The sequence below is a fragment of the Neofelis nebulosa genome, chromosome 18 (assembly GCF_028018385.1).
Source record: "Neofelis nebulosa isolate mNeoNeb1 chromosome 18, mNeoNeb1.pri, whole genome shotgun sequence".
Classification (NCBI taxonomy): Eukaryota; Metazoa; Chordata; class Mammalia; order Carnivora; family Felidae; genus Neofelis; species Neofelis nebulosa.
The window spans coordinates 1,359,134-1,378,711 of record NC_080799.1 but is presented as its reverse complement, the minus strand read 5'-3'; the positions used below and the strand labels follow the sequence as shown (position 1 = coordinate 1,378,711).

At 65.2% G+C, this 19,578-nt stretch overlaps 1 protein-coding gene across 7 annotated transcripts in view; it reads left to right on the top strand.

The window, feature by feature from the left end:
* The window catches only part of MAD1L1 (mitotic arrest deficient 1 like 1), a 318,460-nt gene extending 299,356 nt beyond the window's left edge, over positions 1-19,104 (top strand). For all 7 annotated transcript variants that reach the window (XM_058712035.1, XM_058712036.1, XM_058712034.1 and 4 more), the window contains one exon: positions 18,655-19,104. In XM_058712035.1, coding sequence (XP_058568018.1) covers positions 18,655-18,813 — 159 coding nt within the window. In that variant the 3' untranslated portion in view covers positions 18,814-19,104. The remainder of the gene's footprint in view (positions 1-18,654) is intronic.
* Positions 19,105-19,578: the final 474 nt, after the last annotated feature.

Here is a 19,578-nt window from a genome sequence, read left to right as displayed (position 1 = left end):
CTATGACAGCCCCAAGGAGACCCGCCAGCCGCGGCGGGAGGGGACCTCACTTGTACCCAGCTCAGGAAGGAGGGTGAAGACCCACTGTGCCTTCCGACCAGGCCCCGAGGGAGCCTCCCAGGTGCCCAGAACAGGAGGCCTCGGTGAGCGTTTTTTGGATGAATTCCAGCCATACTGTGTGCGTGTTGCCCACCTTCCGCGCGTTCCCGGGGCTTCCCACCACTGCCCGGCACCCCCGCGTTGGCCCCGGGCTCAGCTTCAGGAAGCCCGTCTTCCCACTGTTGCTGTGCGGTTCTGTGGGCCGACGGGATGCCCAGAGAGGCGGGTTTCGGCCCAGTGACACATGAAGGTGGCCCTGTGAGGTGCTGAGCTCCCCGTCAGGACGTTGCTGAAGTGGGGTCACCAGCCTTAGCAGAAGGCGGCTGTCTGACCAGACGGCATCTGAGGTCCCTTGTATCTCAGGGCCCCTGTGAGCCTGGAGCCCCCACCCACATGCCCCTCTTAGGCTACACTTCCTTGGGGTCTCGGCCCGAATGCTGCCTTCCCAGGGGCTGGGTCTCCGCGTGCATTGTTGATGGGTCCCGCCCCACGCCGCCACAGCAGGTCCTCGTGTCCTTTGCCGTCCTCCGCCTCCCGCTGTGGTCTGGCGAGTACTCGGGGCACTGGTGCAGGGGGGACACGTGCGAGCGTGTGAACGAGCAGTTGTGTGAACGAATGAATGGATGGGTGAGCGAATGAACGAGTGAGTGAACAGACCAGTGTGAACGGGCAGGTGAGCAGGCAGGGGGCCGGGCGGGCGGACGGGCCGGTGAACCAGTTTGCATGCACAGCCGCCAGGGGCGTTGGCCGCCTCTGGAGGGTGCTGCTGGGGCAGGCCTGGCCGCCTGCGCCTAGAGGGGTCACCTGGGTGATGGCGGGGGCGGAGTCGGAGCCCAGTCATGCGGAGGCCACTGGAGACGCGGGTGATTTAGCGACGTGATTATTTCCTAATGCGATACCTCAGAGCTTTTTATTAGATTTCCCCCTTTTCCTTCCAAATGCTCTTTGGAAATAAACACCTGGGGCTGTTATACTTTACTCGGCTTAATTAACTTTTAAATCACACAGTGTCACCCGGACCGCTCTCAAATGTCGGCTCCCGGCTGGGCCGGGGCGGCCTGCCGTGCTGCCCCCACAGGTGCCCTGGGAGCCCCCAGAGTCCAGGCCGCGGCCCTCAGCCCCTGCCCCGCCGGAGGTTCCGGGCCGGTGGGCGCCTCCCGGGCCAGCGGACGCGGGGTCTCGCCGCAGGACGAGAGGCGCCCACCCGCAGCCCAGACACCATGAGACCGGCCGTGGAGGTTTTCCAGAGCACGTGCCAGCTCCGCCCTCTGGGCATCGCGGGGCCCCGCTCCGTCCGTGCCTGGCCGCCTCCCTTCCCGACACTCCACAGCACCCCCAAAAGGCCCAGCTGCACCCACTGGACGTGTCTCCTCTGTTTCCGGGCGCAGACGCACTGGAGCATCGGGAACGTCTGTCTGCGGAGGAGCACGGGGGCACCTCTCCTCATGCAGCGCCCGCCCGGCCGTTAGTCCGGCTCCATTTGGTGGTCTCCCTGCGTTCAATAATTTGTGACCTTCCGGGAGATCATCTGCTTCCTTCAGGCTTTCAAACCACCCATCTTATCCCGGAGCACTTTGAAAACACGGGCCTCGCACGAGTTATTTGGCGCAGTGGCGGCCAGGTAGGCGGTGATGGCACGTAGCGGGTGCTCCCCCGTCCTGGGCGTCCGAGACCCCCGAGGTAGGCACCAGCCCCTGGGCTCCCCGCCCGTGGGCTGCCTTGCCCGGGCGGTGGGCGCCTGTGGAGGCCATCCAGTGCTGGCCTGTCCTGGTCCCGGGGAGTCGGAATAGGAGGAGGAGGTCACTGTCCACAGGTGCCCCAGAGTGGGGCGCCCGGTGTTTCCAGGGCGCTCGCCCTGTAACGCTTGGGGCATCTGCCCCGGGCCGGCCCATTCCGTTGTCACTCGGGGACGGGAGGCCGTGTCCCTCTACCTTTCTGCCAGGACAGAGGCTCCGAGAGCAGCCTCCTCTGGGTGGCCTGAGGTCTGGCCTCCGCCATGACGGCCATGCCCCCAACACCGCAGCGGGGACAGCAGCGTGGAACCCGGAGAGCTGTGGTCTAAGGGTGACTCTCCCTGAGAGGGAGGCCCTCCCAGCGGATCTGGGGCCCTGCCGCCATGTGGGCAGTGTTCCGGCGAGAGAAACGGCGCGTGCCGGCTTGTTCGCGAAGTTAGATCCCCTTAATGTCACACGCTCGGCTGGAACGTTAACCACTGTTTTCAGGAATGAGAGCCTGGCTGATGGTGCTCGTCCGGGAGGCCCAGCCCGCGTGAGCCCTCTCTTCGTAAGCACACTCTCCCCCTCTGCGTCCAGGGAGAGGGGCCTCGGCGGCCCTCGTGGCACACCCCCAGAGCCACGTCCACCCACGTCGGGCCCGTGTCCCTTCCCCACCAGGACCTTTGGGGGCCTCCCAGGGCGGAGGGGGGACCGGCCCAGATGTCACAGACACGGTTCTCGGCCCGGGAAGTGCCTTCCTGCCCTGGGGGGTCGGAGCGCGTGGGCCCTGGCCGCTGGGGGCCTGGCCGACTGCCCTGTGCACGGGCAGCCGCCCAGACCACCGCTGCTTCAGGACAGCGACCGTGACCGCCTTCCCGCCCTTTGTTGGCAGGGGTGCTGGGCCTTCCAGACCCTCCTGAGCCACGTCCCGTCCCTGGACACCTGGCCCGCTGCCCCATGGCCCCAGCTCGTTTGGATGTGAGATTTGGTGCTTGCTAAACAGAAGAGGCCAGACTTCGGTAGGGACAGATGTGAGCTCTTCAGACACCCCCGAAGAGAGGGGTGGTTTGCCTTTCTCAGAACAGGCTGGAGAATCATTTCCGAAATTAAATCACAGGAAGATACCTGCCGGATGGGAGCAGATGGCGCGTATCCGTTCTTGGGGCCGAGGAGCAAATCGCTGCAGATACGTTTTCAAATTTCTTCTTCACGTGAACGTGGTCATTGAAGATGCAGAGTTACCAGCAGGATGAAGAAAACCCTACGGTACGATTCCAGCCCCGCGAAGCGGGTCTGAAAGCAAATAGCTCCGTGCGGCCGAGGCGCTGACCAGACGGAGAACACACGTCACGCGGCCTGCACCCACAGCTGGCATCCGTCCGAGCGCTATTCGCGAAGAACGAAGGACTTCCTTCCTCCGGCTTTTATTGTCCGAGGGCAGGCGTCTGGGGGAGGGAAGCAGTGTGCGCGCCGTGCCCTTGGCCGCAGAGCCAGGGGCGGGCCTGCTCAGGTGTTTAACGCGGGTGCCCACACGGCGTGGCGTCTCCTCCCTGAGGGCCGGACCGTGGCAGGGGGAGTCCGGGACCCTGTGCTTCCAGCCGGCTCTTTGTCCAAGAGGAGGGGGGCGGAGGGGAGAGCCCTCGGTCCTGGTGACCCCACCAGCCAGGCGGCCGCGTCCCATCCCGAGTCCTCTCCGTGGGCTGGATGCTTTGTTGGTCCCGAATCACCCCTCGGTTTGGGGACGCCTTGGGTGCAAATGACTCTAGTTTGATCGGCATCCTTGGGTCTTGGTGCTTGCTCCCTTGGTGGCCTTGGTGGCCTCCACCCCGGTGGTGAGACGCTGCCCCACAAGGGCAGACCGCATCTCACCCTGGCTGTGCTCTGGCTTTCACCCAGACTTTTGTACCCCTTGTGGAGCTGAAGGCGGGGGCCCGTGCAAGAGCGGGGTGGCACGTGCCCCCTGGAGCACGGATGGAGGGCCCGGAGGCCAGCCGTGTCCCCTCCTGTCTGTCCCCCGCTCCCGAGGCACGGCCGCCACTCAGCCGTCCTGACAGCCCTGGGTGGTGGTGCCTTAGAATGGGTTCCCGTGGAGCTCGGCTGCAGGGAGAGGCCCCCGCCCCCCTTTGGTGGCAAGGCTGAGCGCGTCCGCGTTACTCTGTGGTCCCCCCAGGCCCTGCGGAGGGGGTCAGGGTGGCCAGCGTGGCTTTGTGTGCCTGACCCGAGGCGGTCCATCACCCCGGGCCCGCTGCCTGGCTGGTGCACCCCCAGGGACTCGAGCTCAGAGAGGCAAGCGAGAGACCGCGACGGCCGTGCTGCTCAGTGCACTCCATTCTGGAATCAGAGGGAGACAGGCCAGTCAGTGGGGTTCCGGGCCGTCGATTTTGGGTTGCTGACTTCCCGGCCGCCAGACGCTGAAGGAGCCGGAAGGGCCGCTAACCGACCAAGGTCAGAGCCGCGGCCGCCCCTGCGTCAGTATTCTGGGCACGGCTGTGCTGGACCGAGCCGCGCTTTGGAGCGTGAGTCCCCGCCTCCCACGGGCTGGGAATAAATAGTGGGCTCCCAACCCCAGGCCGGCACACTGCCCGGTGGCCCGCCAGTCTGCCAGGAGGGGTCGTGGGAAGCAGGAGACCCCTGCTCCAGCGCCCCCCCCGTGCCCTGCGGTCGGCCCACCCGGGCAGTGCCCGTAATGGTACCAGGCGGCGCCCGTGCCCAGAGAGAGCGAGACGAGCCCTGGGCGTCACCGTGGTCCCCTCCCCCATCATCCTGCCGCACGGGCTCTCGATGGAGGGGACAGTGACCCTGGCCGTCAGGCCGTGCGTCGTGACGGCAGCACGGGGACGGTCATGCCGCCCCGGCTCACAGTGGAGGGGTGCAGCCCAGGGAGGCGGTTCTGGCTGAGCTCCCAGCCCCTCACCTCTGGTGCACACGCCCCCCCCCCCAGGTGGAAAGGGAAGATGGGGTCAGACATTGGGACCCTCTGCACAGTGCCCAGCACATGCCGAGTCCTGTCAGGTCACCCTGGGGGCAGCCCAGGGCTCCTGTGTCATCGCAGCCCCTCTCTCCGCCTCGGGGCAAAGGCAGATGTGAGGGGAGGTGTCGGTCCCCCGCGGAAGGAGAAGGTCCCAGGTGTGGCAGCCCCAAGCTCAGCTCTCGCCTGCCCCTGCAGCCCCCACCCCGCCACAGGCCCTGTGTCCCCCGCCACGCCCACCGCCCTCTTCGGGGTCTGCCTGTGGGGCGTCCACCTGTGTCCTGCTGGGTTCCCTCCCATCGTCCCTCCCATCGTCCCTCGGGCTCAGGCCTGCCCTGTCACGGGGTCACCCTGCAGGTCACGGAGGGTCCTGCAGGAGCGCGCACCGTCACTGCGTCCCGGAGTTTGTGACGGCCCAGCCCTCGTCGGCGGGATGCACGTGGCCCCGTGACAGGATGTGAGCCGAGCGGGGCCAGCAGGGGCGAGGCACGGGGACGCCAGCCCAGGTGCATATCCAGCATCGCTACTTCTTTGCTTCGTTGTCTCTTCACCCGTCGTGAGGTTGTGCCGATTCACGTGGCTTCGGCCCACCCCGCCAGAGCCTCCTTCCTGTCAGGCGGGCGCGTGTGTTTGCAGGGACCAGACTTCCGGGCTGTCCTGTCGCCACGGCGGCACGAAGTGTGGGGCAGAAGGGAGGTTCTCACCAGCCTGTCCCGGGGGGAGGAGCGCCGGCGGGACGGCTCTTGCGAAAGCAGGGTGTCCTCAGAGACCGGTCCTCGCCAGACCTGCCCCTTTGGAAACGAGAGGCGTGCCTGAAGCGGCGCCCCTGGCTTCGACTTTGACGCCTTCGCCTGAGGCGGAAGAGGCCCGGTAGGAGCCAGGCGCTTCGGCGATGAGATGTTTTAATCGCATCCTAAGATGGGATCGCCATAAAGAACGGCGAACTGTGGCTAACGGATCATATCTCAGGTCGGCCCAGCGCGCTCATCGGGCCGCGGCCCCCGGGGAGCCTTCCGGGTGCAGCCCGCCGCGCAGCAGGCTCAGCCCGGGGCTCGGGAGCAAGAGGGAGGCTCCTGTTCTGCTCGGTCGATGTATCGCCCATCCGAGAGCCTTCGGGTTCTCCAAGGAGGAGGGAGGGACGCACCATCACGCAGGGTTCACAGCGGGACGGAGGGTCCCGGCGGAGGGTGACCTGCTCCTGCTTTTCCGGCCACCCTGCCTGCCGGCGAGGTTCCGGCGCTCGGTGTGCGCTCCTGAGCGTGAGGACGGGAAGCCCGGGCCGCGGGCCTGCCTGGTGGGCGTGCTGGGGCCTCACCTCGGCTCAGGGTTCAGGCCAGCAGCCTCTCCCCGGCGGGCTTTCCCGTTGAGCCACAGGCGGGCGGAGGTGCACGCGGCCTCGCCATACCCCGGTGGCCTGGGCAGGGGGCAGGAGGGGGGCAGAAGCCCGGGCCAGGGAGGACGGGGGCACGTGGTCGGTGCTGGCTCAGGGCCCCGGGCGGGAAAGGAGGGCCGAGGAGGCGGGCAGTCTGTCCTCAGCCGGGCCGGGCCCTCCTAGGAGGCTCCAGGAGACCATCACCGTGGAGCAGGCACCCCCCACCGCGGGGTCCCAGGACTCCTGCCCCGGGTCCTTTCCGGCCGCCGCCGGGGACTGTGACGGGCTCCTCAGCGCGGAGCAGAGCCTGAGCCCCGAGCCCCTTGCCGGGACTGGCGGCGACTGCAGTCCCGGAGACGTGGCCTTGGGGCCCCTGGGCCGGAGCCTTGGGAACGGCCGGGTTGCCCCAGGGGCCAGGGGGGTGGCGGCCCCCCACAAGCCCGGAGCAGGGGTCGGAGGGGGGGCCGGGTGTGACCTGTGGAATCTGCTGGGTCTCCCTCTCTTGTGTAATCGCCGGCGTGGCAGTTGCAGAGTTGAGATGCGGCTTAAAAAGCCTTTGTGAGTAGTGTCAAAAACACAAGATCTACAAAGCCGTAAACTCACAGCTTGGTGATATTACCGAGTACTAATTAAAGAAGAAAAAAGAAAATTTCCTTTCGTGATCAGATTTTCAGCCTTGCCAGAGATGAAAAACAAGGCAGTTTGCAGATGATACCGACGCCAGAGGGCTGAGCGGGGTAGTCAGCACAGAGATGGTGACAGAAACGTGAGGGCTGGGGACCCTGGGACATTGTGGGGCCCGGCTCCCCGAGGCCTCAGCCAGGAGCGCCCGTGGTTCCTGGCGGGGACGGAGAACCCCGAGTCAGGGACACTCACGGGCCCGACAGATGGGGCCTCGTCCCCCAGCGGGACCCTGCACGGCAGCCGCGGCCCCTCGTGCCAGGGGAGGGGGGTCTAGGTTACCTGGACCGCGTGTGCCCCGGCTTCGGGCCGCCCGGCCCCTCCGAGCCTCCCAACAGCCTCCCTGCCCGGGACCCCCGCGGGAGAGAGGCACCTGGCAGGAGCGGGGGGCCCTCGCAGAGCCACCCTGTGCGCTTCTCTCGGCGCAGACAGAGGAGGGGACTCTGCTGCCAGGATGGAGGCTGCTTTAAGGCGCGACCCTCGCGGCCGCAGGAGGGCGAGGGTCGGGCAGCAGGTCCCGATCCCGCGGCGACCGGGCGGTGACCACTTCCGTCCTCGTTGCTCGGGGCCCGTGGCAGCCACGCGCCAGCCGGGTGAGCGGCGAGGCCCAGCGCAAGGCGCGTCCGGCTGCTCTTACGCCAGCGTGACTGTGGAGACACAACTTTCCGGGAGTCCCGTCCGTCACGGGGATGTCTTTAACCAGGGCCAGCACAGTGTGCCTGCTGCGCGGCGTGTGACCACGGCCGAGGCACCCGGGCCACCAGCCGTGCTACGCCAGCCACCTGTGAAGTGCGGGCTGCCCCCCCCCCCCCCCCAGCCAAGTGGCTCCCCCATCTGGTCTCGGGGTCCTCGGGACCGGCCTCTCCGTACGGCCGGGCCCGGCACTTGTGTCCCTGTGCCCCTGGCCCAGGGTGGGGCCGGGAGGCGGTGTCCGCGGTGGTGGCCAAAGGAGGCGGCCTGGGCCCGGCGGGAGAGAATCCCTCTCTCTCAGCCAGGTCGCTCTGTCGATGGCACAGGACCAAGCGTTTGCGGACCCTCGGTATCCGTACCCGCAGCCGCTGGCTTACTGTGCTGTAGGGCCCGGTGAGAAGACCGCACAGCGCTTTCTCCCAAGGCCATGGGGGGCTACAGGGGAGCCAGGAAGTCCCTGTGGAGGTGGCTGGGAGCAGGGAGGGCGTCCGTGGAGCCGCCCCCGCCTCCTCACTCGGAGCCGCTGGCGGTATTCCCGGGTGTTTGCATTCCCGTGTTTGAGGCCCCTGTGTGCGTGCACAGCACACGTCTGCTCGGGTTTTGGTCAGGGGTGCGCGAGCCTCCCAGGCCATCGAGGGGAGAATGGCCGTCTTAGCAACACGGGGTCGACAAGAGTGTCTCTCCGCACCATCGCTTCCTTTTGTCGGGTGCGTCCCGGAGCGTTTGGTGTTTTGACGCTGTTGTGAAGGGGATTGCTTTTCCGCTTCTAACCTCTCCTTGTTGCTACTGTAGAAAAGCAGTTCGTGTTTGAACGTTGATCTTTTATTTTGCACCCTCGCTAACCTCGTGTGTCGTTCCTGGTATCTTTGTAGTGATTGGATTTTCTACCTGGACCGTGACGTTGCACCTGCACGGGTCCACACAGCCTCCAGAGCGATGCTGAGCCAGCTGACGAGCCTCTGCTTGCGGCGGGCGGGGAGGTGCTCGCTCTCGGGCCGTCGACTGTGGCGTGAATGTGGGTTGTTCGCAGGTGCCGTCGGTCAGGCTGAGGAAGTTCCCTCCTGCTCTGAGGATCACATGGCCCTTCTTCTTGACGTGTCAGCAGTGCTGGGCTCGCCGTGGCCTTGGGGCGTGCTCGTCCTCATCGAGTGTCTTAGACTTGATGTCGGGCTGGTATGGCTTCCTCCGGTGTTGCGTGCTGCACGGAACCCGGGGCGCGCCACCAGCCCGGGAGATTCCGTGAGAGGTTTTCCGTGGCGGACACAGGGCTTGGCGGGTTTAGCCCTCCTCCGCGGTGAGCTCGGCCAGTTCTGTCTTTCAGAGCTGGTCCGCTGCACCTAAGTTGTCGGACTCACCGACGCGAGGCTGATAGTGCTCCCTCCTTGCGGTTCTGACGTCTGTGGGACCCGTGCTGTCGCCCCCGTCCCCCACGACCCCATCAGTCGTCTTCCGCCCTTCATTCCTAAGCAGTCCGGCCCAAGTGCGTCAGCCTTGCTGATCTTCGCGGGCCACTGCGGCTTGTAGTTTTTTCTCTTGCTTTTCTGCTTTCTAGTTCATTGATTCCCGCTTCGATCTTTGTTTCCTTTCTTCTGCGTACATTGGGTCTCATTTGCCCTTTTTATTTCAGCTTTTTTTTTTTTTTTTTTTTTTTTTCAATTTATTTTTGGGACAGAGAGAGACACAGCATGAACGGGGGAGGGGCAGAGAGAGAGAGGGAGACACAGAATCGGAAACAGGCTCCAGGCTCCGAGCCATCAGCCCAGAGCCTGACGCGGGGCTCGAACTCACGGACCGCGAGATCGTGACCTGGCTGAAGTCGGACGCTTAACCGACTGCGCCACCCAGGCGCCCCTTTATTTCAGCTTTTTGAGGTGCAAGTTGAAGTCACCGATGTGAGCCCTTTCTTCTTTTCTCGCATAGACATTTAGCGCTAAGAACTTCCCCCAGGTCTGCCTCAGTCTCTCCGCAAATTCGGATGATTTTGTTTTCAGCTTCATTCAGTTGAAATGACTTAGTAATTTCCCTCTTGGTTTCTTCTTTGACCCAGGGGTTACTTAGAAGTAGGCTACCAAGTTTCCAAGTGTTTTGACAATCTCCAGCTACCTTTCCGTTATTAGGTTTTGACTGAATTTCATTGTGGCCGGAGAACATACTTTGCATGACGTTAATCCTTTAAAATTCGTCGAAATTTGTTGTAAGGTCCAGAATGTTGTCTGTGTAGCAAACATACTTAAAAATACCGTGTATTCTGCTGGAGCGTGTGCTATAAACGTCAGTTACGTCAGGTTCTTTGATAATCTTGTCAAATGTCCTATCTTCTGTCAGAGTCTCGCCGATTTTTTATCTTTTCTGTCAATTAAAGACAAGCGTTGAAATCTCTGACTAATTCTGGATTTGTCTGTGCCTTGTTGTATTTCTGTCATTTTTTTTTTTATTTCACGTATAAATTAGTCCTGTTATCATTCTGAAGCTACCCTCATCCCCAGGGATGGTCTTCGCTCCAAAATCCGTTGTTTCCGGCCTGTCTTGTTCCCTGAACCTCTTTGTCTGCCTTCCTCTGGGTCGGGGGAATGTTTTGTACAAGCTGGTCTGTCTCCTTCTTCGACTTACTGTCTGTACTTCGTGCTGTTTGGAGGGTTGTTGAAGGACTTGGGTGCCTCTTCCCGCAGCCTTCTCGCGACGTGGGGCGTGAGAACCCCGCCGCTCCGAGCTCCCCTTGGATGTCACTTTGTGCACGCGAGGAGGCTCGTGGCCTGCTGCTGTCACGTGAAGAGATTTCAAGAGTCGGGGCTTCCCTCCGCTCTCCGTGCTCCCATTTCCACTCGTGCGCGTCTGGAGCCGGCCTCACCTTCTGAACATTTCCACGGGGAGTGGGGGGCGCTGGGGGTTGTGTTTGGTTGCTGCTTCTGTACTTTGCAGGCCTCCGTGGTCGCCAGTGAGCGTCCGCTGTCACCCCATCCTGCGCCTCTGGCCATGTGTCTGGTTGTCTCTGGCCGCCGTATCTTAAGTTGTTCCTGCTTTTGAGCACTTGGGTTACCGTGCACTCTGGTGTCATTTTCCTGACTTACCTTTCATGTTCGGTAAGGTTTGCATCACCTTTCAGGATGTTTTTCTAAAGGGATTTTTTTCTGCCCTCCCATATCGACAGTCCATGGCGGAACAAGCACTCACCGCGAGCACGGTGGCGGTGGCCCGATGGTCAGTGGCCGGACTGCGCCCAGGTGGGCCCTCCTTCGCGCCACAGCCACGAGTCTCTTGGGGAGAGACTCACGTGGGTCCGCTCAGTTCCTCTCGGGCCGTTGGCCAGAGGCCACCGTCAGTTCCCCCTCACGTGGACAGCCCGTGACGTGGCGGCTGGCTTCATCCGTCTTGTCAGCACGTGAGTGAGTTAATATCCGAGGTGGGGACACAGACACCGTGTGCCCCTTTCCACTGAGGGAAGTCCAGCTCGCAGAGGGGAGGGGAGGTGCCACGGTCACACGGCGAGTGGGAGGGGCAGCCACGATCGGAGCCCAGGTCCCCAGCTCAGTCTCTGCCGCTCCCCCAGCCGGCCGCCTGTGTCCCCGTGAGCGCTCCACTGTACCAGCTTGTCTGGACGGGGAGGGGGGCTTCCTGTGTGACCTGGTGCCACCCGCGTCATTGCGCTGAGGGTGGCTGGCTAGGGGACACGTGCTCCAGCCCATCTGGCCCGGGCCCTCCCGGGACGTCCGGCCTTCAGAGCCGTTTGGGGGCCCCTTGCACTTGGCCTCCTGCCCCTGGGAGCCAGTAGGAGGGAGGTGGCCCGGCCCCCACGGTTGTCCCCACCTTCCTCCCGGGATGGGAAGGAGGCCTGGGCCGGGAGTGGGACGCCAGACGGAGCCTGGCCCTGTGCCGATGACCTGTGGGCCCCCTGGGCACCCACCTGTGATGCACGAGGCTTGTTGGAAATGACCCTGGGCCCTCGCCGCCCATGTGCGCCCTCCTGCCCCTCCCTCGGAGGCCGTGGGAGCAGCTGCACAAACCGGGGCGAGGCACGAGGGATGCAGAGCCGTATAAATAGAGTAATAATAATAACAACTGTGGGCTCGGAACCGATCTGCAGCTGCCGGGGCGCCTGGCCTCGCCCCCCCCCCCCACCCCCCAGAGCACGCTGGGGAGAGGTCGCCCCTCGCCGGGGACGGTAACTCCAGCAACGCCGGTATAATTAGAACATGCGGTATTTAGCCGTTTCCCGGCACAATTGAGCGGGGATAATTGGGGGAGCTATTTCCCTCCGCCCCGTGCTGGACATGCTTTTTGCCAGCTCGGCGTTTGCAGCTTCGTGCTGGGACGGCCTCCTCGGCGTTCCGTCCAGCTCGTCCCGATCCGCTGGCCACCACGTCTCTCGGCCTGTGCCCAGGCCTGTTTGGGTCCGCCTACGCCGAGCACCGGGGTCACCCCCCCCCCCCCGCCCGCCCGCCCTCCCTGAGGGACAGCAGTGGGCGGGGACGTGCACCAGAGCCGGAGGCTGGCGGGGCATGTGGGGGGGCGCCTGGGGGGCAGCGGTGGGAAGGGCCTCCTCGCCCAGCCCGGCCTACAAGGTGAGGAGACACAGGACACAGTCACAGTTGGGGGGGGGGGGGGTGGGGGCAGCAGGAGCGGCCAGATGGGGGCTACGCGGAGGAGGGGTCCAGGGCCGAGGGTCACCTCCGTGTCCCCACGCGGGGCCCGGGTGGGCCGGGCCACTTACACCACGACCGACCGCCGCCCTGGTGCGTGGTTCTGGGTGGGAGACCCGCGGGTGCCGTGGCGGGCATCCCAGGGGCCCCAGTCCCGGGGCCAGGCGGCCGGGGAGGCCCACGAACTCGCACGTGCCTGTGGCAAGAACAGCGCGTGTGATGAGTGCCCTGTGTCAGAAGTGCCGCTCTCGGAGACCCAGTTCGCATCGGGCTGGCCCTGGTTACGGAGACGACGTGCGGCCGCGGTAGAAAATCCGCAAAGTGCACAAAGCCGTAAGGAGCCACGTTTCATCGCAGCTCCCTGAGCTAACCACTTACGTTTTGTGGTTGACACGCTTTTTCTCTGTGCGTGTAGAGCCGTGTCGTGTGTGAGCATGACCCACTGCGGTGCGCGCTCAGGGGGCTTCCTCCGGCACGGAAGTTCAAGGCGACTTCCTAGCAGACGTGGCGAAGCCGCTGTCCGCGCATCACCGGTGGGCGTGTGCCGGCTCGGGCAGCGCGTCGGGCCCTCGCCCGCGTAGCCGGAGCTCCCTCGCAGCCTGGCTAGTGCACGCAGCCGGGGTGCGCGGCCTGGGCCGCCCCTCTGCAGGGCGGGCTGGTCCCCGGAGGAGGAAGCGCCTGTGCTCCTGGTAGAAGGCTCCTCCCCTAGACGGGGCCACAGCCACCCACCACCCACCACCGAGCGCGTCCCGCCGAGCGGGGGCTCTCACACCCGGCGGACGCGTGGGACCCGAGCTTCGCCAGAGCGCCCCGGGTCACCCAGGGCCGGCACCGGGAGGAGGCCGTCCAGACGGAGGGGTCAGAGCAGAGGCGTTGGGCGGTCGCGTCTGAGTGGGGGGACGGCCGCTCAACCCCGAAGACCCGGGGTACGCGTGCGTGGCGACGGGAAGGGGGTGCCCGGCACGCGGCAGGCGTCTGAGCACGTCTGCACTCACCGACCGCCCCCCGTTGTCCCCGCGGGGCCAGCATCTGGCCGCGGAGCCCGGCCGGGACCCGGCTGCAGAGAGGCCGTGCCTGCGCTGTGCCCGGGCTCCCAGCCCCTGCCTCGCACGCGAAGGCCCGGGGGCGGCGCCGAGGACGGGGCCGGGATGGGAGCGGCGGGCTTCGCGGGACGCAGGGCCGCCTGGAGCTGTGTCCACTCAGGTGCCTGCTGCCCCCAGATCCGCACGTGAGCCTTCATGCGACTGAAGACGGCCGCCAAGCAGCCGGCCTCCCCCGGGCCTTGCAGCCACCAGCTTCCCACCTGCAGCCGGGGAGCCAGTGAGGGAGTGGAGGGCCGGCCTCGGGGCATCTGAGCGCGTGGGCGAGGTGAGCCCCCGGGGTGGCGTGGGGCTGCCGTCAGTACCCCCACCCGCCCTGTCCTGACTGCGGCCGCCTCTTCCCCGGGCGTCCCGGGAACGGAGGGAGACGGTTCAGCGAGTCACAGAGATGAACAGACCGTCGCAACCGCGGCCAGCGCTGTGCAGGAGGAGGGGGCCCAGCTGCACCCGTTGCTCCGGGCCCTGTTCCGGCGGGGGGGGGGGGGGGGGGGACAGCCGTGAGCGAAACACAGCTGTGCACCTGACCTTCCAGCCAGGAGGCACCGGGACACAGACTGTCAGCCCCGGGTCACTCGTGACTCGCACGTACCCCTTCCCGGGCGGGCTTGCGTCTCGGGAGCAAAGGCTGGCAGTTTCCATGAGGCCCATCGGTTTGTCCCGTCTTCATTCTGTTCTCCGGACTGTGCTTTCTGTGTGAAGTCTGACAAGTTCTCCGCCTGGTCTTAGGTCCTGAAATGTCGTCTCTGTGCTTGAAGGTTTTTATGTTTTACGTGTAAGTCTGTGATGGGCGTGGAGTTAAGTTCTGCGTGAGGTGTGAGGTTTAAGTCAGAATTCTTTTCAGTTCTCTCGTCTTTCTCCGTGGGGCAGCTCTGGCACTTGCATTAAGAAGGTTGATTGGGGGGGGGGGGGCGCCTGGGTGGCTCAGCCGGTTGGGCATCCGACTTCGGCTCAGGTCGTGATCTCGCGGTCTGTGAGTTCGAGCCCCGCGTCGGGCTCTGTGCTGACGGCTCAGAGCCTGGAGCCTGTTTCGGGTTCTGTGTCTCCCTCTCTCTGCGACCCTCCCCCGTTCATGCTCTGTCTCAAAAATGAATAAACGTTAAAAAAAAAAAATTTTTTAATTTTTTTTTTTTTTTTTAACGTTTATTTATTTTTGAGACAGAGAGAGAGACAGAGCATGAACGGGGGAGGGGCAGAGAGAGAGGGAGACACAGAATCGGAAGCAGGCTCCAGGCTCTGGGCCATTAGCCCAGAGCCCGACGCGGGGCTCGAACTCACGGACCGCGAGATCGTGACCTGGCTGAAGTCGGACGCTTAACCGACTGCGCCACCCAGGCGCCCCAAAAAAAAAAAATTTTTAAAAGTTGATGGGGCACGTTAGTGGGGACCTCCGTCGAGGCCCCCACGTGTGTGTTCTGCCCCCAGGACGGGACGGCGCCGCCTGTCCCACTCGGAGGCCGCGTGGGCCGTGCGCGCCCGTCTGCCGAGGGTTTTCTTCGGGAATGGAGGTTGCGTTTTGTCAGAGGCGTTTCCTGTGTCGGCAGTGGGACTGGGTGTCCTGGGGTTGTGGTGACGCGTCCTGACTGGTCATCAGCTCACCGGCCACACGCAGAAGTGCCTTGCGTGTGGTCCTGGCGTAGTCCCCGCTCTATACTTCCCGACCACGTTAGCTGAGCCCTGTTGAGGGTCTCTGCACCAAGTCCACTTCTCTCTTCCGCCTGTGCGTGTGCACCATTTCTGGCTTGCTGTCGGGCGGACACGCCTGTGCGCAGGAAAGTACTCTCTCTGCTCCGTCTTCCGGAACAGACCGTGGAAAATGGGCGTTAATTCTCGTTTAAATGTCTGATAAAATTCTCCGGTGGAACCACGTGGGACTGGAGATTTCTTCTTGAGCGTTTTAATTACAAATTCGGTTTCCTAAATGGCCGCCGGACTTGTCGGGTTCGCTGCTTCATCTTGGCCGAGCCCTGGTGCTCCGTGGTGTTTAAGGGACGCTCTGTTCCCAGCTGTCAAGTTTATGGGCATAAAGGGTTTTTAAGTGTTTTCTTATTATTCTCGGAACAGCTCCAGGATCTCATTTCTGGTATCGGCAGCTTCTGTCTTTTCTCTTCCGTCAGTTTTGTTGCTGGTTTCGAAGGACCGGCCTCTGGTTGCAGCACCCCCTCTCCTGTCGTCAGTTTCGTTCATTCCTCCTTGATCGCGACCCTTCCCTTCTCTGCCTCTCGAGGCAGAGCCCCGACACCTGGCGGGTGGTCCTTGGTCTCCAGCAGGGCACCCCGGGCTCTGTGTCCCCCCGGCTCTGCCCGGTGCGCCCACGAGCCACGACCCCGCGTTTCGTCTCGGCCCGCGGGGTCACGGAAGCATGCCGCGTCCTCTCATGTGTCTCTCGTCACCGAGCTGGGGCCCCCAAGTCTCTGTGACTGTCCACCGTCTGTTTTCAGGCCCCAAGATGCTCCCGTCGTCCTGCGTTTCCCTCCAGCTGCCGTCAGCCGCTTCCTCGGGAGTCGATGGGGCCTTGTGACAAGCCGCCATGCCACCGTGACGCAGAGACGATACCCCGCTCCCAGAGTCTTGAGAGAGTGGTGTTCGTGCTGCCTCTTTGGTCATCTTGTTGTGTTGTCTAAATCTTGCTCAGGTGGGGACGTGAGGACCCACACCTCGCTATGGGTCTCATCTCTGGATTCTTCCCGCGCCTTCGTTCGCGGGATTGCCTTCGGCTCCCTCAGCAAGCGGTAGGCTTGCACTCGACGGGAATCCCCTCCCCCCTGTGCCGTCCCCACGGGCAGTCGGGGGCTTGGGAGGGGGCCCCCGGAGCGGGGGCAGTTCCCTACTCAGGGCATCTCCCAAAGGGCCCGCCGCGTGCCGTCCCGCCAGCTGGGGCGCCACAGGCTGGCATTTAACGAGCCCCATTGGAGCCACTACGTGCTTCATCTTCCGATGACGCACAGCCCCGGAGCCCCCCGGCGTCCCCGCGTGGCCCGTCTCCGCAGACTCGCGCCGTGGCAGACGGACCTGGCCGTCTGGGTCCCGGCCGAACCCTTCGAGGCAGGCCCAGCTCCGCCGTCTGGAGGGAGGGGAGGCCTGGAGGCGAGTCCAGGCTGAGGTGTGAGCGCCGGACCGCGCTGACGGCCAGCTAGGGGCCACCGGGGGTCTTACTGTGGCGGAGCGCCTTGCTCGCCACGGGGCGCCTGCCAGCCACACCGCGGCCTGTCACTCCCAAACGCTGGGGGCAGAGGAGGCAGAGACACAGGCCATAAATATTTCCAGCCACAGCCAACGCGTCTTACTGGGCAATTTGCTTTTTAAAAAATTGCTCTCTAATTTTAAGCGAACAGCCTCTAATTAGAGTGATTTACAAGGTACCTGGGGACCGGGTGGTATTTGAGCACGGTGGAGCCTAGCAGAGATTGATTGGCATGGCGTGACCAGGGCACATGCCGGCAGCCACACGGCTCCACGCCGCCTCTGAGCAAGGACACGGCCCTTCCCACGGAATGGGCCGGCGTGGCCGGGGGGCGTGCGGGGGGGCGGGGGGCTCACAAACCCTCGGCTTTGAGAAGGCCGCCCTGGTCACGCCTCCTTCCTGCACGCCCCCCGCCAGCCCCAGGGCACAGCCAGTGTCTCTGTGGCCGTGCGCTCGCCTCCTGGATGCCGGACAGGTGCACTGAGGTGCCCAGGATGGGCCTCGGCGTGGGCGAGCGTTAAGTGACGATTGTTCGAGACACGGCCGCAGTGCTGGCAGCCGCGAGGGATGTCTGATGTGTGTAAAGCATGCCTGGGGCCCCACAGCCCAACAGGGATCTGGGGAGACACCCGGACTGAAGGCCACCTCCCGGGCAGGCAGGGGTCCCGGCCAGGTGCAGCGCGGTGTGGAGGGACCCCGCTTCGGAGGAGGGTTGCCACTCAGCCGCCGAGCCAGGCGGGCGCCACGGCCTCCCTCAGCACCCCCCCACCACCCCCACCCCTGGCCTGAGCGGTGCCCTGCGTCTGCTCCCCGCCCCTCCGCTGCCGGAGGATCAGCCCCTCTGACATTTAGGGGAAATTTTCACAATTGAGCAGAAGGCAGAAATGAAAGGATTTTCTCGGTAAAAGGTCAGAGTGGTTTCTCTTACTTTTGTTTAAAAATGGTCCGTGTTGAACTGTGACAAGCCTAAACGTGCGGACATGCAGGGGAGCAGGGTGGGTGCCCTGGGGAGGCAGCAGAGGCCGTCCGCGCGGCACACAGGCGGGGGGGCCGCTCAGACGCTGGGCGCCACGAGCTCCAACGGCCGCCGGGAGGGCTCGTGGGACAGGACGGGGGAGCAGGCAGGCCGGCACCAGCTCCTTCCTGGGGTCTCGGAGGGAGACCACCGCCTCCCAACAGGCGCATCCAGGCGTCCTTCCCGGGAGGAGGTCGGTGTGCGGGCCGGGTGCGTGGCCCGCCGCGTGCAGGGGTGAGCCGTGTACACGGGCGGAGCCAGGCAGCCCCCGCAGCTCCTGGGGGGAGGGTGGCCCCGTCAGGCTGTGGGGCAGACGGGGGTTTAGTACACGCGCCCAGCCCCGGGGGTGGGGTGGAGGGGGGGAGTTCCCACGCTGTGCAGTTCACCCCGCGGCTTGCTTTTTGGTGTATCTGGTGTCTTCCAAGCCGTGCCGCCACCACGACCCGATTTCAGAACTCTCGTCGCCCCACCAAGGACCCTCACGCCCACTGGCAGTCCGTCCCGTGCCCAGCCCAGCCCAGCCCCTGGCAGCCACTGATGTACTTTCCATCTCACGGACTCGCCGTTCTGCACACTCCCTACGGATGATCTGACGCACGCGTGTTGTTCCGTGTCTGGGGTTCGTCCCTGGCGCAGCAGGGGTCAGGGCTCCGTTCTTTTCGTGGCTGAGTAACGGTCCGCCGACGGACTCCGTGGGCGGCGTGCGCACCCCGGCTGTTGTGCGTATCGTGGCCGGGAGCGGCTCCTCCCGCCGAGAAGCAAGGCCCGCGAGCGGGGTTGGCCTCCCAGCAGGGCCGCCGGCGGGAACCCCCTCCGTTCTGTGGCCGGCGCCAGCGGGGTTGAGCACCAGGGGGCACGGCCGTCCGCCCGGGCGCAGAGCAGCTCTCTGGGGCGGCTCCGGCCCCTCGCCCGTTCGTCTGTAGCATCGGGGGGTGGGGCGGGGTGTCAGCTGCCGTCACGGGGGCCGGGCTCTGAGGACGGGGAGGGCTGGGCAGACCGACAGAGGGCAGCTGGGCACCCGGAGCCCACGCCCCACGCCCCACGCCCCACATCCCGTCTTCTGCACCCCCGCCGGGGACGGGGTCCCCGTCCCGCCCTGTCCTGGACCGAAGGGCCCTGGGGCAGGGGCGGGGGGACCCCCGCAGGCCACCGCACCGCTGACCGTGTGTCCTCTGTGTCTCCCGCCCGCCCTCCAGGCCACGGGACCCTCAGGCGCCAAGATGCAGCTTCTGGAGACGGCCTTCTCACGCACGGTGCCGGAGCTCATCGAGCTGCACCTCCTGCGCCAAGACAGCATCCCCGCCTTCCTCAGCGCCCTCACGCTCGACCTCTTCAGCCGCCAGACGGTGGCCTAGCCTGCGGCTCACGCGGAAGAGGGCAGCCGGCAGGTCCCAGGCCCACCCCGCCTCCCGCCACGCGGCCCCACAGACCCCGGCCGCCCGCACCCGTAGCCGGCAGGGGCTGAGCCGCTCTGCGGGGGAGAGGCCGCACCCTCCTCCTCGCCCAGGACGTTCGGTGCCGCCGCTCCGGGGGGTGGCCCGGGGAGCCCGCTTCCGGCCCCCTCCCCAGTGTGTACCCCCGTCCACACACCGCTCAAACCCGGCAGAGTCCCTGCTCCGTATGAAATAAAGTTTGCTCCTCGGCCACCCCGCCGGCTTGCTGTGTGCGTCTGAGAGGACGGGCTCGCCCTGCCCACCAGCCCTCGGTTTGGCCCCGGGGCAGCCCCTGGACACCAGGGGACGGTGGGTGGCAGCCCAGGAGCCACCGCCCCCAGCAGAAGAGAGGGAGCGCGTGTTCAGGTGGAACAGAGTGGCCGAGATACTTCCCCTGCCCTGGACTCCGCCCCCCCCCCACGCCCCCACCCTCCCCCCGCCAACGGACCGACGATGACGCTCACACTCTGCGGCCCCAGGTGCTGGCCGGGAGGGCGGCTCCAGGCCCCGTGTGGAAGTGCTGGCAGCCAGTGCCCCAAACCCCAGGCCCCCACGGGCGACGCTGGTGGTTCCGGCCACGTCCTCCTCCCTGTGGTGACCTCAGGACCAGCAGCCTGCACACGCCTGGGCACCCGGGGCAGGGATGGGGATCACAGCACACGGGTTCGGCCTTCTCCCCGGACCCCT